Source organism: Mesoplodon bidens (assembly GCF_964165515.1).
Source record: "Mesoplodon bidens genome assembly, chromosome: 2".
In the NCBI taxonomy this organism is placed as follows: Eukaryota; Metazoa; Chordata; class Mammalia; order Artiodactyla; family Ziphiidae; genus Mesoplodon; species Mesoplodon bidens.
The window spans coordinates 174,399,464-174,417,076 of NC_138177.1; the positions used below are offsets into that span (position 1 = coordinate 174,399,464).

At 49.5% G+C, this 17,613-nt stretch overlaps 1 protein-coding gene across 1 annotated transcript in view; it reads left to right on the top strand.

Annotated features, from left to right (window-relative positions):
• Positions 1 to 1,317: 1,317 nt before the first annotated feature.
• Positions 1,318 to 17,613, top strand: part of SPATA21 (spermatogenesis associated 21) — a gene marked incomplete at its 5' end in the record, with an annotated part of 33,619 nt that continues 17,323 nt past the window's right edge. The window contains 9 exon segments of the mRNA XM_081215730.1: positions 1,318 to 1,440; positions 3,098 to 3,249; positions 3,475 to 3,526; positions 4,845 to 5,063; positions 8,731 to 9,026; positions 11,603 to 11,943; positions 11,946 to 12,048; positions 12,516 to 12,604; positions 15,585 to 15,722. Of these exon segments, the coding sequence (XP_081071856.1) occupies positions 1,318 to 1,440; positions 3,098 to 3,249; positions 3,475 to 3,526; positions 4,845 to 5,063; positions 8,731 to 9,026; positions 11,603 to 11,943; positions 11,946 to 12,048; positions 12,516 to 12,604; positions 15,585 to 15,722 (1,513 nt within the window).

A 17,613-nucleotide genomic window follows, 5' to 3' on the forward strand; every position in this document is an offset into this window, starting at 1 on the left:
AACAGAATGTTTGTGTAGGGTATGGCAGTACAGCCAAATAGGAGGTTGGATAGGAGAAGCAAAAGTAGAGACCCTAGGGCCTCCCTGGTTGCTCAGTGGTTGAGAATCTGCCTGCCAATGCAGGGGACATGGGTTCGATCCCTGGTCCGGGAAGATCCCACATGCCGCGGAGCAACTAAGCCTGTGCACCACAACTACTGAACCTGTGCTCTAGAGCCCGTGAGCCACAACTACTGAGCCCATGTGCTGCAACTACTGAAGCCTGCGCGCCTAGAGCCCCTGTTCTGCAACAAGACAAGCAACCACAATGAGAAACCCACGCACTGCAACAAAGAGTAGCCCCCGCTCACCGCAACTAGAGAAAGCGTGCATGCAGCAGCGAAGACCCAACACAGCCAAAAATAAATAAATAAAATAAATAAATTTATTAAAAAAAAAAAGTAGAGACCCTAAGAAAGGCTTTAGAAAGGGATGTGTCCAGGGCAGGGTCAAGATGCTTTGGTGAACTACCTATTGCCATTGGTGACTTTAGGGCCCCCAAGACAGACGTTCCCCACTCCTATTCCTTAGCTCCAAGAAGAACGGAATTTTCCTCTATAGCAGCAGCAGCCGTGACACTCTTGGGCTCTCTTTATTTTTGTTTTGTTTTGTTTTTGGCTGCGCCGTGCATCACGCGGGATCTTACTTCCCCGACCAGGGACTGAACCCGCGCCCCTTGCAGTGGAATCGCTGAGTCCTAACCACTGGACCACCAGGGAATTCCCTCTTGGGCTCTCTTTAAAATGCATCTTAGGATATTAAGGGCTCTGAGAAATCCTGCAGGAAAGAGCCTATTTCATTTTAACTCCGCACTTTCCGGACACATTTGGCCTCAGAACCCCCTTTTTTTTGTGGTGTACCTCATGGGACAAATATCACCAAGAACACCTGTTAGGAAATGCTGCTGTAGGGAAAAGCGTGTGGGTTTTGGGACCCAGTAGGCCATGGTTTGATTCCTGCTCTGTGACCTATTTAGTGTTGGACCTCGGGCAAGTCACTTTGTTTCCCAGAGCCTCCTTTTCCCCAGAGTCATTGTGAGAATTGGGGAAAATATGTGGGTAAAGCATGTGGCTAGCTCTCTGGTCTTGCTGCATGCCTCTCCTGTGCCAGGCCTGGTCCTACCTCTTCCCCTGAGCCAGGCTCTCTGCATGACAGACTCCACGTGGGCTGCTGAAGAGGTAGTTAGGTAATGGGCTTGGTGGAACTTTGATTGGATGTCTTTTCTGGGAGCACAGCATTTGATGCTCCTCACTTGGTACCCTCGTTGGCCCTGGCACCATGGGCAACAGAAACGCCCAGATGTACGTGGGGTGTAGGATCAAGGCTCCAGAGGCCCAGCCAAGTCCTGGCCTGAGGACTGCCAGCAACAGGGCTGGTGTTGAGCCATCAGAAGTCAGCCAGGTAGGGACCTACATCTCTACTCCCAGCAGCCACCTTTCCTTTCCCCTGCCCAGGTTTCCTTCCCTCCCCAGCTGCTTTAATTAAGCCTCTATTACAAGTGGCACAAAACTCAATTCAAACTGGATTGGGCAGGAATGAGAACACATCAGCTTGCGTAACTGACAAATCTACCTGTAGACTTCAGGTATGGCTGGATCAAGGTGCTCAATGAGTGTCTCTTGGCTCTGCCTTCCTCTGTGGCATTCCCAGGCAGGCTCTCTCTGCAAAATGGCAAGAATTGCCCTGGCCACTCCAGGCTTAAATCTTCCCATCTTACATCCTCTGGCTTAGCATTCCCAACAGGAGGAGAGCCTCTTTGCAATAGTTGAAGAAAGTCTCTGGTATCAGTGTCACTGGCCCAAGTTGTAGTCATATGTTTAGCCCTGAACCAGTCACCATGGCAGGGCAGAGTGGCCTGGATCTCTTAGTATAATGGAACCAGAGGTGGTACTCAGCTGGCTCCGCCGAGCCACATGGGCCAAATGGAAACAGGAAGTTTCCCATAAAAGAATGTTGGCTTTGTTACCAAAAGAGAGGCTGGCTGGGTGAGCAAAACAAGAATTGCCTACTTACTTCCATGGCCTTTAGCCTCCCCATCCCTTCTATCCTTTATTCCCCTGACAGCTGCTCAAAGCTTCCATCCATGACCCTCCTCATCCCCTGGCCTGCAACCTAAGCTCTCATTACTCTTCTTGGCCTCTTTCCATCAAAAAAAAATTTTTTTAAAGTGCCAAGTGGCATGAATTGAAGAGCACAGAGAAGAGCTTCCTTTCTGTGTCCCCAGAGCCAAAAATGTCACCATAAAAAAAGTCAACACTCCCTTGGATTAAGTATCACCCTCTCCCTGTAGCCTCTGTTATAAATCATGGCTTCTCCTAGGCCCCTGGAGAGGGCCTGAAATGGGGGTCTTGGAAGGAGGCTGGGGTAAACATTCAGGGCTTCCTTTACCTGCCCATTTATTTTTCCAATGCGCATAGTCAGGGGGTCTCAGTGCCACCACTTAACCAGCTGTATGACCTTGGGCATGTCACTGCAGCCCTTTGAGCCTCATGGGCTCATGTGTGTCATGTTGAGGATTAACTGGGTTAAGTCCCTGGAGGCACCTGACACTGGCCCTGCCCCGTGGTAGATGCCCTTAGTGTTGGCTCACAATGCAAACTTGTATTATCAACTGATTGAGCCAGGTTGCCTGGAGTTTGCTGACTCAGGCGAGGCTTGGAGCTGCCTCTAAGTCACTGACTCAAGGTCACCCAACTAGAGAGTGATGGGCATCAAAACCCAGCTCCAGAGCCTGAGCTCTGAAGTAGCGGAAATTGTGGAAGCCTCTCTCAGAACTTGTGAGGGTCTTGAAGTCCCCCAGGGCACTCTGTCAAGTTGTCCTCAGTGGCATCCCCTTGGCCCAGGTACTACTCTGGACTCCAGGTTCACACTGGAGCCATTGGTGCCGACCGAGCCTCTCTCCCCCTGCCCCTTGTCTCCTCCTTGCCTCTCTCCAATGTCTTCCCCAGTTAGGCACGGGATCTCTCCGTCCCTGAGGCCAGGATGATGCCAGAGAGTGGGAGAATCCCTCCAGAATGGGCCAACACTTGAGCCAGTGCCATGGGCATCTTCGTTCTAGGTTGTGTTTACAGATGCTGAAGGGATAGACAGTGGGAAGCAGCCCTCATCAGAACCAGGAGAGCCAGAGGACGGGCCCAGACACAGAGAGGCATCAGAGGAGGGGTCTCCAGAGCTCAGCACCCAGGAGCTGATGCCTCCGGCAGGGCCAAGGTGAGCCGGGGGCTTCCCAGAGAGCAGCTCCAGGAGAGAATCCCCTGTGACTCACCTGGTGGTGGGGGAGAGGAGGGACAACTTCCAGGCTAAGGTGGATCCACCCAGTCACAGCCCCTGTACTTCTCTTTCATAGCACGAATCGCACTAAATAATTATTCATGTTGACCTTTTGTCTGAGCTCCCCCACTAGACCACAAACTTCTGTGATGTGTCTTGTTCAAGGGGCATTTATGTCTTGTTTAACCTCACATCCCTCATGCCGGAGGCTCTGCCTGTAGCAGATGCGCAATAAATACGTATTCACTGAATTCACAGAAGAATGAACAAAAGAGAGGCTGCGAGACACAGAAACACACATTTATGTGGAATTTTTGTTATTACTTTCTAAATATTGTATATATCTTTAAGCTTGCCTACAGTGAGAATATATTCTTTTTAAAAAGAGAAAATGGAGAGAGAGCCAGAGAGAGGCAAAGTGAAAGACTTGGGAGACTGGTCAGCTTATCATTTAAATTTGATTATAACCAAAAACCTCTAAATAATCTCTTCTACACGATAAGTTAGGGGAATCAGTCAAAGCCAGGTGTCAGCACCCCTGAGACAGGCGCTGCGCAACGTGCTGGTGGAAATAGAAACCATTTCCACACATCTGCCTACACAACTTGGCAATTTGTTTAAACCGCTTTAAAACTGTCTTTACCCTCATCTATTTCTAGAAATATCTAGGAAATAAGTGCATATTCAGGCAAAGTTTTATGCACAAAGATTTCCACATTATTTTAAATGCTAAAAAACTGGAAACACCAGTGTGCACTAAATGCTCACAATAGGGGGATGGTTAAGTAAATTATGATTATCTATAAAATAGAGAATTTTAGGGGACTTCCCTGGCGGTCCAGCAGTTAAGACTCCACGCTTCCACTGAAGGGGGCGCAGGTTCAATCCCTGTTCAGGGAACTAAGATCCCACATGCCACACAGTGTGGCCAAAAAGTAAAAAAACGAGAGAGAGAATTTTATACTTTCATTAAAAAGCATGCTTATGAGAGATTTTTGGCATTGGAAAAATTTAGATTATACTGTTAATTGAAAAAAGATTGCAAAATTGTATTCGCAATATAACTAGGTAAAATTATGTAATTATTGAAGATGGTATCTAAATTAATCCCCATTAAAAATATGTATGTATATCCTTAGGAAGAAGCCTGCAGGAAATACTCCAGAATATTAAAGTGAGATCAGATAGGTGCAGATTCAAATCCAGACCTGTCAACTTCAGCTTAATGACCCAAGGCTCAAGTCTTCCGACCTCTCTGAATCTCAGTTCTCCCTGATCTTTCTTTTTTTTTTTTTCTAAAAAGCAATAAGTAATAATAAAAATATTAAATCCTAACTCTCTTAAACATTGACCTCAAAGTGTCTGTGATTGGGGGAATTCACGTTAGTCCTTTATTCCTTCTCCTAGACATTAAGTATGTACCTATGGTGTGCCGAGCCCTGTGCGGGTGTTCTGGGAACTACGAAGAAATATAAGAATGTAAAACTCTGCCCCAGTTTGGGAGCTGAGGTGTCCCTTTGTCTGTTCTCCCCAAGATGAAGCAGTCATCTTTGGCCCCCCAGGAAGGGCCCGGGGAGCTGCAAGCAGGCCAGGATCAGGCCACGCCAGGAAGTGAGCTGGAGGTGCTGCCCTCCAGGGTCCCTGCAGCACAGGAAAGGCTGCAGCAGCAGAGCTCATGGAAGGAGACCGAGGACCAACAGGGGAGCCAGCAGAACCTAGGGACTGTGGAGGGTCAGTTCCCCGAGAGCCGCCAGGTAATGGCCATGGAGACTGGGGCAGGAGGGTATGGAATGACTGACCCACAGGGGAGGTGAGGGAGCAGGGAATTGTTGGAGGAGATGGGGGGCTCTGTGTAAAATTAAAATCGGGACATGCTGGGTTTAACAAAGCTCAGACAGCTTTTCATGAAGATGGCGCCGAAGGCAAAGAAGGAAGCCCCTGCCCCTCCTGAAGCCAAAGCCAAAGCAAAGCCTTTGAAGGCCAAGAAAGCAGTGTGGAAAGGCGTCCATAGCCACACACACACACAAAAGAAGATCCGGACGTCACTCACCTTCCGATGGCCCAAAACACTGCGGCTCAGGAGGCAGCCCAAATATCCTCAGAAGAGCCCCCTAGGAGAAACAAGCTTGACCACTGTGCCACCATCAAGGTCCCCTCACCACCGAGTCAGACGTGAAGAAAATAGAAGACAACAAGGGACTTCCCATCCTTGTCGGAGTGGCGGAGTGGTTAAGAATCCTCCTGCCAATGCAGGGGACACGGGTTCGAGCCCTGGTCCCACATGCTGTGGAGCAACTAAGCCTGTGCGCCACAACTACTGAAGCTCGCGCGCCTAGAGCCTGAGTTCTGCTACAAGAGAAGCCACCGCAGTGAAAAGCCTGCGCGCCACAACAAAGAGTAGCCCCTGCTCACCACAAGTAGAGAAAGCCTGCACGCAGCAACGAAGACCCAACGCAGCCAAAAATAAATAAATAAAAAGAAAACAAAAGAAAGGAAAATAGAAGACAACACACTGGTGTTCATTGCAGATGTCAAGGCCAACAAGCACCAGTTTAAACAGGCTGTGAAGAAGCTCTATGACATTGACGTGGCTAAGGTCCACACCCTGATCAGGCCTGATGGAGAAAAGAAGGCATATGTTTGACTGGCTCCTGACTATGATGCTTTAGATGTTGCCAACAACATTGGGATCATCTATACTGAGTCCAGCTGGCCAATTCTCAATATAAAAGTTTTCACTATAAAACAACAAAAACAAAGCTCAATTTTTTTTTTTTTTAAATGCTAGGGTATTCTAGCATCTGTTTCTTAGCTGCTGAGCACTATGGCACCCTGCAAGATGTGGTTAGAGTATGGTGCCCTTTCCAAACTTATTTGACTGTAAAATATCTTTTAATTTATTTCTATTTTAAGATTTAAGGTTTTTTTGTTTTTTTTTTTAAACAGCTTCAGTAAGGTATAATTGACATACACTTGCGCATACTTCAAGCATACAATTTGATGTTTTGGACACGTGTATACCCATGAAACCATCACCACAATCAAGAAAACAAACACATCTATCACCCCCCAAAATTTTCTGTGCCCCTTTGTCATCTCTCTTCCCATTCACCCCCAGCCTCAGGCAACCACTGATCTGCATTCTGTCGCTATAAATTTGTATTTCCCAAAATTTTCCATAAATAGAAACATACAGTATCCACTCTTTTAGTCTGGCGTCTTTAAATTATCATGATTATTTTGAGAGTCAGCTATGTTATTGTGTGGATGAATGCTTTATTCTTTTTTTTTTTTTTTTTTTTTTTTTTGCGTTACATGGGCCTCTCACTGTTGTGGCCTCTCCCGTTGCGGAGCACAGGCTCCGGACGCACAGGCTCAACAGCCATGGCTCACGGGCCCAGCTGCTCCGCGGCATGTGGGATCTTCCCAGACCGGGGCACGAACCCGTGTCCCCTGCATCGGCAGGCGGACTCTCAACCACTGTGCCACCAGGGAAGCCCTGCTTTATTCTTTTTATTGCTGAGTAATATTCCATTGTATGGATATGTCACAATTTCTTGTCCTACTATATAGCAGAGGGAACTATATTCAATATCTTGTGATAAACCATATAGGAAAAGAGTATGAAAAGGAATGTTTATATATGTATAACTGAATCACTTTGCTGTACAGTGGAAATAAACAAAAACCAGTTTCTTCATTCTTTCATCTATTGATGGACATTTGGTTTGTTTCAACTTTTTGACTACTACAAATAAGACAGACAGAAACATTTATGTCTATATGTACATGTACTTTCATTTCTCTTGGGCAAATAAATGCCTAGGAGTAGAATGGGCCATATGGTATTTGTATGTTTAACTTATTAAGAAACTGCCAAACTTTTCTCCAAGGTGGTTGTACCATTTTACATTCCCATCAGCAATGTATGAGAATTCCACTTGTTCCACATCCTCCCCACAACTTGGTATGGTCAGTTTTTAATTTTAAGCATTCTAACAGGTGTATAGTTGAATCTCACTGTGGTCTTTATTTTCATTTTCCTAATGACTAATCATGTCAAGCATCTTTTCATGCGCTTATGGGCCATTTGTATATCTTTGGAGAAATGTCTATTCAAATACTTTGCCCATCATTTTAATTGACTTAGTCAATTTATAGTTGAGTTGTAAGAGCACTTCATATATTCTGGATACGAGACTGTTATCAGACCTATGATTTACAAATTTTTTCTTCCATTCTATGGATTGTCATTTCACTTTCTGACCTTTTTTTTTTACAAAACTGGGTTGTTTTTTTATTCTTGAGTTTTGAGAATTCTTATATATTCTGAATACAAGTCCTTTATAATATATGTTAATTTGTAAATGTTTTCTCCCAGTCTGGGAGCTGTCTTTTCCATTCTCTTTTTTTTTTTCTTTTTTTTTTTTAGCAGTACGCGGACCTCTAACTGTTGTGGCCTCTCCCGTTGCGGAGCACAGGCTCCGGACGCACAGGCTCAGCGGCCATGGCTCACGGGCCCAGCTGCTCTGCGGCACGTGGGATCCTCCCGGACCGGGGCACGAACCCGTGTCCCCTGCATCGGCAGGCAGACTCTCAACCACTGCGCCACCAGGGAAGCCCCTCCATTCTCTTAACAGTGACTTTCAACGAACAGAAGTTAATTTTGATGAAGTCTAATTGATCAGCTTTTTCTTTATGGCTGTGCTTTTGGTATTATTTCTTAGAAATCTTTACTCAACCTGAAGATTTTCTCTGATGTTTTCTTTGAGAAGTTTTATTGTTTTAGGTTTAACATTTAGGGTTATGATCCACCTTGAGTTAATATTTTGCATACGGTCTGAGTGATGGATTGAGGTTCATTTTTTGCATATGGCTGTCCAACCATCCCAGCACCATTTGTTGAAGACTATCCTTTCTCTGCTGAGTGTGCACCTTTGTCGAAAATCACTTGACCACATACGTGTGGGTCTCTCTACTTTGTTTCATTCATCTATTTGTCTATCCTTATTCCAACACCACACTGTCTTGATTATAGCAACTTACTAAAGTCTTGAAATCAGTTAGTGTAAAAATCCCCTTTGTAGGGAGTGCCGTGAAGGACTCTTGTTCTTTGAAACATCCCTTGGGAAATCCCATTTAAAGAGGATCATCTCACTTTCTCCAGGCTCCCATTCCACCTGCACAGAGAAGCCTGGATTATGACTTTGGGCAGGCCCTGCCTCCTCTGGGCCTCAGTGTCCTCATCCCTCAAAATGAGGGAAAGTGGGCAACCTTCTAGGGGTGCTGGGAGAACTCAGTAAGATAATGCTTGCAGTGTTTGCTTGAGTAAGGGTTTGACAGCTGGTCTCTGGGTGAGTGTTGAGGGTCACCTGAGAGCCAGGATGGGGCTTGCCATCTTGATGTCCTTGTCCTTGGCAGGACCCAGAGTGTCAGCCCTTCCCAGGTCACCTGGCCGCCAATGAGTCAGACATAGCGCAGCCAACAGAGCCCTGTTGCACCTTGGGCAGCCGTGGACAGCAACTGGGGGACAAGCTCCCCAAGGAAGTGGACACCCCACCCATCAGGCCACAGGGTGCTCTGCCAGAGCCTGGCTCAGGGGAACACGAGGACAGTCCCCAGGAAGCAATGTTCCTAATGCCCACGGCAACTCTGGAGGAAAAGACAGCCCACTCTTCCCCACCATCTATGCCAAGACCTAACACATCCAAAGAAAGGTAAGGCATCCTCTGATGGCCCCCCACCCCACTCCCTGACCCCAACAAGACTGCTCTTCTGCTAAGCTACAGGGGAGGTGAATTCTAGTCCTGACAGCTCCTGATATGATGTAGAACTTGGTCAAGTCATGCCCCGCTGGGCCTCCATTTCCCCATCTGTATAGTAGCTCTAATACCAGAATTCTTTGTTCCATGGGCCTATTCTTCAAGAGCCACCTCCCCACAGGGGATGTGAGGGTACGAGGAGCCTGTCTGGGATTAGAAGGCCAGGGGAACTAAGCTGGGGCGCTGGACCTGAGTGTCCTGGGGGCTGAGAGAAGGGGCAAGCCTTGAGCCGAGCCCCTCCCTCACCTGGGAGTTCCTCCCTTGTTTAGGGACAAGGCTGTGGAGATCCAGGCAGCACTGGGCCTGTAAGTAGAGCCACAGTGGGGATGGGGACACGGTGGGCTGGGGATCAGGAGGATGAAGGGGGCAGAGGCAGAAATGGGACAGTATTTGGAGTCAAACTGGGGAAGGTGTGAGTGTGTGCCTGTGTGTTTGCATGAGTGTGCACATGTATGTGCATGCGTGTACATGTTTGCACATGTGCATGTGTGTGCATCTTGGGTGGGGGTCAAGGAGGCTCTTACACTCTAGAGTCCTTGGATTCACCCCAGGTCGTGGCTTTTTCCACATCAGCACGGATTTCTTCCACCCATTTGCTCTCAGTCACAGCACACAACCCAAAGCTTCCCTGAACACCTGGGAGGCTCCCATCCCCCTCCCAGCCATCTCCACCTCTGCCAACTCTGCCACTCCCTGGTTCTTTGATTTGACTGGGCAACCTGTGAATATACAGTCATCGTCTGCTTGGTGGAATGGTAGGTTGGAAAAAGAGAAATCAAAAGAGCCTTTAGGGAGTATAATCTACAAAAATATTGAACCACTGTGTTGTATACTTGAAACTAATATAATATTGTAAATCAACTATACTTCAATTTTAAAAAAGAGGCTTTAGGTTTGGGGCCTGAGCAACAAGTGGTGTCATTAACCAAGGTGGTGACACTGGGGAAGGAGCAGACAGGAAGAACCTAAGGTTCTGCTTTGGTCATGTTCTAGACACCCAAGAAGAAATGCCAGGAGGACGTCTGGAGTTAGGAAGGACAGAGAAGTCAGGATGGGAGATGTAAATGTGAAAAAAATGGGGATAACATCTAGGAGAGTGAATATAGAGCAGGAAGGCATCTGAGGACAAATCACTGGGTCTCTACCACATTTAGAAATGGAGGGGCTTCCCTGGTGGCGCAGTGGTTAAGAATCTGCCTGCCAATGCAGGGGACACAGGTTCAAGCCCTGGTCCGGGAAGATCCCACATGCTACGGAGTAACTAAGCCCGTGTGCCACAACTGCTGAGCCTGTGCCCTAGAGCCCGTGAGCCACAACTACTGAAGCCCATGCGCCACAACTACTGAAGCCTGTGCGCCTAGAGCCTGTGCTCCACAATAAGAGAAGCCACCGCAATGAGGAGGCTGCGCATGGCAACGAAGAGTAGACCCCGCTCGCCACAACTAGACAAAGCCCACGTGCAGCAACGAAGACCCAATGCAGCCAAAAATAAATAAATAAATAAAAAAGAAATGGAGCGAGAGCAAGGAATAGCCAGCGAAGGAGGCTGCCGAATACTCAGGGAGGGAACCAGCCGGTGAGAGAGTGGGAGTCTGGTGAAGAAGGCATTTCCAGAGGGGTGGAGTGGTCATCTGGGTCTATCACCGCTCAGTGGTAGGCTCTGAGGAGGGCAGAGATCTGACCACTGCCTTGCAAGAGTCTGGTTGGGGCGTGGTGGCAGAAGCCGGACTGCAGATAGGAGGAAAGTGGAGATGGAGTACAGCCAAATCTTTCAAGGAATTTTGCTCTAAAGGAAGAGCAGAGAACTGGGATGGTAGTTGGAAGGCTTTGTACTGTCGGGAGAGTTTTTTCTTTTAAAGACAGAAGATAATACAGCATGTTTCCATGCTGAGGGGAATCATCTGGCGGAGAGGGTAGTGCTGATACTTTAGGAAAAGCGGGTGTGTGGTGAGAGCTACGTCTTTGAACGGGAGAAAGGGCTGGGCTGGAGCCTGCGTGGCGTGGCCTGGTTGGAGGTGGGCAGGGGACAGCTCATCCCTCTAATGGGACGGATGCAGGAGGTGCTGCATTTGCTGAATGAATGAGTGGGAATTTATCGAGTGCCTACCACAAGCTGGCTGCTGGGTCAATATGGATAAAAGAGGCAGATGAAGTCCTGCCCTCTGGAAACTTACTTCTGGTCAGGCAGGCAAACAACAGGCACGGACAGAGCCATTGCAAATTGTGTTGATTGCAGTGAAGCAAATAAACAAGTGGTGAGACGGGGAGTAACTCGCTCAAGACCACAGCTCAGAGAGCCAGGAGCGGGCAGAGCCCAGGTCAGGGGTCGGGAGGACACGGGGGAGGAGCCCAGTAGGTTGCAGGGGAGAGGTGGGCCTCCCCAGGGGCCCAGAGAGGGAGGGGCAGGGTGAGGATCCGCTGCAGAGTGGGTGGCTGGGAGAAGTTTTGTGAGACAATCTGGCTGGCCGGAGGCCTCCCAAATCCCCTCCCCAGTCCCGTCCCCAGGAGGCGAGGGACATCGGCGAGAGGAGGGAGATGGACCATACCCAGAAGCAGCCTCAGGAGCCCGCAGGGGCCACAGGGGCCCAGAACCTTGGCAACCCCCGGCCAGGCTTCATAAAGTGCTTGTTGGAGGTGGAAGAGGAGAAGGCCACGCATTGGAGGGTCACCAAGGCCTGCACGCTGCCAAACTGGAAGTCCCCCAGGACCCTGACCCCCGTGCCCGTCTCTGCCCCGGTTGGCAACTCAGCCCCAACCCTGCCTCTGACCCTGCCTCAGACCCCTGCCTCGGCTCCTGCCATGGCCCCATGCTGGGCCGACCGCCAGCCCCTGGGCCACTTCCTGCCTCCACGGGAGCCCCAGCTTCAGTGCCCGTCACGGTCCTGCCGGTCCCTGCATCAGACCTGGGCTGGAGAAGGACATAACTTTTGCACCACAGCGGGGAGAGGAGCCTGAACTACCCCAAGGCACAGGAGGAGCCACCCCAGAAAGGGTGCCTGGGGTCAGGGCCTGGTCCCAGGGCCCCTGGCTACTCTCTTCCAGATTCTTGTCCCTGTCACTGCACCTGTCTGTTCCCTCCCATGTGTCCCCTCTCCATTTCCCCTCACTTCTGTCTCCTGTCTTTCCCAGCTCTTGATCTTACATATCTAGTCCCCTTTTTCATTGCCAACCCCCTTTTTCTTTCTAACCCCCTAGACTCCCCATACCTCTGCCTTGCTCCTCCTCTGGGTCACTCGTAGACTCTCCTGACCTCTTAAAGCCTCCCCTGGGGTTCCTCCCATGACCCCCTCTGCCCGGCTTCCCATCACCCGCCCCTAGCTTTTGGTGCAGGGCCGGGGTGGGTGGCTGGATGTGTGCCCTTTGCCCAGGCTCTGTCCTCTGCAGGCAGGAGCTGGAAGAACACTGCCTCCTGAAGGTGTGTCAGACCTGGGAGGAGAGGTCGGAAGAGTACCTCACACCGAAGCAAGAGGAAGGTGAGGGCGGGCCTGGTCAGGGGAGCCCCTTGCGGGGCAGGCAGAACCCTCAGTCCTTGGGTTTATAAGCCCAGGGTGAGGGACAGGGTTGCTGATCATGCTGCTGCCCTGCTACTTACCCCAGCCCTGCATTTGGCTAGTGGGGTAGGAGGCTGACCCAAACTCTCACACACCTCTGGGTCGGGGAGCCACAATCCTGCTGGGTCCTCTCACTTAGGGTCCAGTTCTCTTCCCTGTTCCAGAGCCACCTGTCTGAATGAATGGAGCAAGCCCTGCAAAGTTCTTTCATTTTTGGAGACGTTTGTGCCTACCCCAACCCAAGCCCATGCTATTGGTCCTCTGCAGAGGCCACCTGGATGGGACGCAGGGCTCTAGAGCCTCCACCTGTCCTAGACCATCCCTCACCATTTAACAAGACCACCCGCCCTGGACATGTTACCGAACCAAACTGGGGTCTGCTTGTCCACGCGCAGTAAAGTCAATCTACTGACACCGGGTTGTGGTGAAGGAGACGGCAGCGTTTATTGCAGGCTCCAAGCAAGGAGTCCAGGCAGCTAGCGCTTAAAAGGCCCAAACTCCCTGATGGCTTTCAGGGAAAGGTGTTTAAAGAGAGGGTGAGAGACAGGGTTGTGGAGTGCGTGATCAGCTCACGGACATTCTTCTGATTGGTTGGTGGTGAGGTAATCGAGAGTTGACATTATCAACCTGGTTCCAACCGGTCTGGGGTCTATGTGCTCGTGGTCAGCATACAGTTAACTTCTTCCACTTGGTAGGGGTTTCAGTATCTGCAAAACAGCTCAAAGGACATGATTCAGAATATTATCTATAGCCCTTGAGGAGGAACTAAATGTCCTTGACTTTGTTTAATGTCTGAACTATTATTATTTTGCCTTGACTGTTTTCCTTTCTTTCTGCATTTTCTCACTTCTCTGATTAAATCCATTCTTTGGAACTTGGGGAAGGCCTAGGAGGCTAAAGTTTTTCTACAAACAAGAAGAGGCAGGCAGAGGACATGGGAGGTGGGGGGGGGTCTGTCCCAGGAAGGCCCCATAGGGTCCTGCTCAGTTACACACAGGTCCCCATTTTCCACTGCATCCCACCTCCACCAAAAAATGTAAAAGTTCTGAACATCCACCCTGGGCAAGGCACTGTGCCCTTTGCTCCCCATCGTCTTTGGGGTTGGGCCCCGTGATTCCACCTACCTGCGCTTTGAGGAGTGACTGCCGCTTCCTCTGGGCTCTGGAGATGGCCTAATCAGCCATCCACATCCACTGCCAACCCAGCCACACCTGGCTCTGGCCCTGGATGAGGAGGTGTGTGCCCTCCTTCCACCCTCTGCTCTTCCCCAAAGTCTGGGCCCCAGGCAGGGCCAGAGCAGCCCCTTCTTCTGCCTTCCCAGAATGCACTCTCTGGCTCCCTAGGACGCCATCCTTGAAGTTCACTCCTTTTAGCATTAAAAGTCTCTAGTCATTTTTGGAGGGGCTTTTCTAGGTCCAGCGCCCACTGCCCCATCTTCTTGAGCTGAGTTCATGGACAATGTGCCACTTTGGCTTAGAGACTCAGCATTCTCCCCAAGGCTCAGCCCTGTCTGGAGAGGAAAGAGCTGGCTACCTGCTCTGATGGTCCAAACCACCCTGCATTTGGGATGATCTTACCACTTTTGAGAGCTGTTCAGTTTTCCTTTTTCAGCGTGCCTGCCTGTGGCAGCTCACCACTTAGTCCAACCCTAATCCCAGCCCTACCTCTTCCCCACATTTCAGTTCTGTTCATCAGAGACTTACTGAGTCTACGATATGCCAAGCAGTGAGTTAATACAACCTCTCTGGGAGGGTGTACTGTTGTTCTGTCCATCCTACAGATAAGAAAATTGAGGCCCAGAGAAGCACAGTGACTTGCCCATGGCAACTATATTAGCTTGCTCAGGCTGCCATGATGAAGTACTGCAAACTGAGTGGCTTAAAATTTATCTTCTCTTAGTTCTGGAGGCTAGAAGTCCAAGATCAGGGTGTTGGTATGTTTGGTTTCTTCTGAGGCCTCTCTCCTTGGCTTGCAGACATCTGACTTCTCCCTGTATCCTCACATGGTCTTTCCTCTGTGCATACGCATCCCTGGTGTCTCTTGTGTGCCCAAGTTTCCTCTTAAGGACACCAGTTAGGTTGGACTAGGGGCCACCCCAGTGGCCTCATTTTAACTTAATCACCTCCTTAAAGGCCCTATCTCCAAACATCATCACATTCTAAGGTATAGGGGTGGGGTGGTATTAGGGTTTCAACATATGAGTTTAGGCGGCAGGCACAATTTAGCTCGTAACAGCAACCCAGCTTCTTAGTAAATGGTAGAGCCAGTCTTATCACTAGGTCTGTTGATTCTAACCTGGATTTTGCTGTGGGCTGTGAAACCAGACACCACACATGTTATGACCAGGACACGACTTTTCTATCAATTGGTGCTGTTCTGGGACTTTCTCAGCATTGTTCCTGGTCCTCTGCTCTGGTCCAGAGAAACGAAGCTGTCTTAGAGGCTATGTCTATCCAGATAAGTAACTGCAGAGCCCCAAAGCCAAGGCACAGACTCAGAGTCAGAAAGATCTATCTGGTCCTCTAACCTCTGAGCCTCAGTTTCCCCATCTTTACAAGGGAATAAGCATTCTACTCTTACCAGGCTGTTGTAAGAATTAAATGAGAACATGGCTATAAAGAGCTGAGCACAGTGCCTGGCACATAGCAGGGGTGCCCTAAAGTGGGCATGTTCTGGTGCAAGGTGAAGGCAGCTAACTAGCTTAGCTTTTACCACACCAGCTGAGCCCTTGGTCTGACCTTGTACTAGAGAGTGAAGTGAGTCAATGGGCCCACACCCCTCCACTTCCACTCTTTGTTAAGTTTGTCCCTCCACTCAGCCATGGTGATAGAGAAGGCTGGACAGGGGGTGGTTGGAGCGGATGGGATGAATGGTAGAAACATAACCCCACTGCCCACCCCAGCCTTCTGCAGCTACTTTGAGATCTCCAGTGGTCATGGCGAGGTGGATGCACAGAGGCTGGAGAACATCCTGCTCCTCGTGGGCATGTTCCTGATGCCGGCCCAGGTGGAGGATGCCCTGAGGAGTGCTGATATCGATGGTGAGTTGGGGGAGGCTTCATCCTGAACCCCAGCCAGGGTCAGGTTCATAGGCAGCATGAACAGGGCTCTGCGCTTACAGGGTCCTGACTTTGGTTTAATGCTCTGCTGTTACAGTCTAGAAATTCTTGATATTTTTGAAAGAGGGGCCCTATTCTGCATTTGCATTTTGAACTGGGCCCCACAAAGGATGTAGCTGGTCCTGGCCCCAAAGTTAGGGCTCCCTGAATACCTACTCAGTGCCAGGTTCTGGGGACCCAGAGATGACCAAGACTTATTTCCTGACCTAAGATGTAGGTGATCTCTGAGATCACTCCTTCCAGAGCTTTGTGTGTGCTTCATCGGACATTCCTCCATGACTTGCTCACTCATTTTACCAGCTGTATGACCTTGGACAAATCACTGAAGTTCACCAAGTCTCAGTTTCCCCACCTGTAAAATGGGGCTTACAGCAATACCCATCTCACTGGGCTGTTAAAATAATTAAATGAGATAATCCAGGCAAAGCATGGAGCACAACACTTGGTGCAGAGCATGCATCCGGGAGACATTAACTGGTATTATTCATTCACTAAATATTTATTAACTGCCTACTGTATATCCATTCCTGTGCTGGGCACTGGGAATAAAGACATGTGTAAGACCTATGAGACCTGCCCTCGAGGTGCTCACACAGTCAATGACACAGAAGGAAGAGTTGCCAAAGGAAGCAGCGCTTAAGGTGGCTTGGAGGAAGGGGTCAGGAAGGAAGGCTTCCTGGAGGAGGTGATGCCTGAGCCAAATTGTGAAAGATGAAGCTGGAGTTAGGCAGGGAGAGAGGAAGGAAGAAGGGCATTGCTGGTGGCAGAAATAACCTGGACAAAGGGAATAGGGCACAGGGTGAGAAGCATCACATGTGGTTTGGTTGGCTAGATGCAGGGAACACAGCGGAGCTGTAGGGGGACTGGGCTCCTGACTTCTGAGTGTCAGCTCTGCTTCCTCCATCACTGCCTGAGCGTGAATCCTCAGACACAAGCTAAGAATTGACCTCAGCTCGGCCCCTACATGACCCCAGGCAACAGCCTACTTTTGTCTATGCCTCAGGTCTCATCTGTGACATGGGGATAAGGGTATTAGGCGACCCCCCACCTCCTCCCCCCCACCCCCCCACAAGGGTGGCTTTAAGAATTAGAGACCACTCATCAATTTGTCAAGTAGTTCAGAGAACATTTGCTAAGCACCTCTCTGTCTTAAGCCCTGAAGACACAGTGCAGAACAAAACAGCCAGTTCCTGTCTCCCAGAGCTTCAGTTAAATCCCACATCTTATGAGTGTGTGGTTCAAGTACAAGGGTTCTATGACAGTGTCCATCAGGGGGTCTGACCTGCACTGGTCTGACTTCCCTAAGGAAGTGATGGTCAAGGGGGAGCATTAAGTGAAAGAGTTGGAGGGAATTCCTTGGCAGTCCAGCAGTTAGGACTCCGCGTTTTCGACTCTGCGTTTTCACTGCCGGGGCCCGGGTTCAATCCCTGGTTGGGGAACTAAGATCCTGCACGGCCACAAAAAACAAACAAACAAAAACAAGCAAACAAACAAAGAGTTGGAAGGTGGTGGAGAGAAGTCTAGGAAGAGGAAGCAGCATACGCAAAGGCCCGCAACAGGGAAGAATGTGGCCCCTGGAGGGAGAGCAGGTTAGCGCTGGGGAGTTTGGTGCCAGGTGAGGCTGGAGACAGGTAACGGGGAGGCCTAGCAGGACTCTGAAGGCCGAAGTGGGAAAACTGTAGGTACAAATATGTTCTCATGCAGAGACTAGCACACTGTAATAAGAGTTGCTGGCATTTAATGAGCGTGTATTATATGCATGGCCCTATTCTGAGCACGTTGCTTCAATTTCTCTCCCATGAGAAAGGTGTTA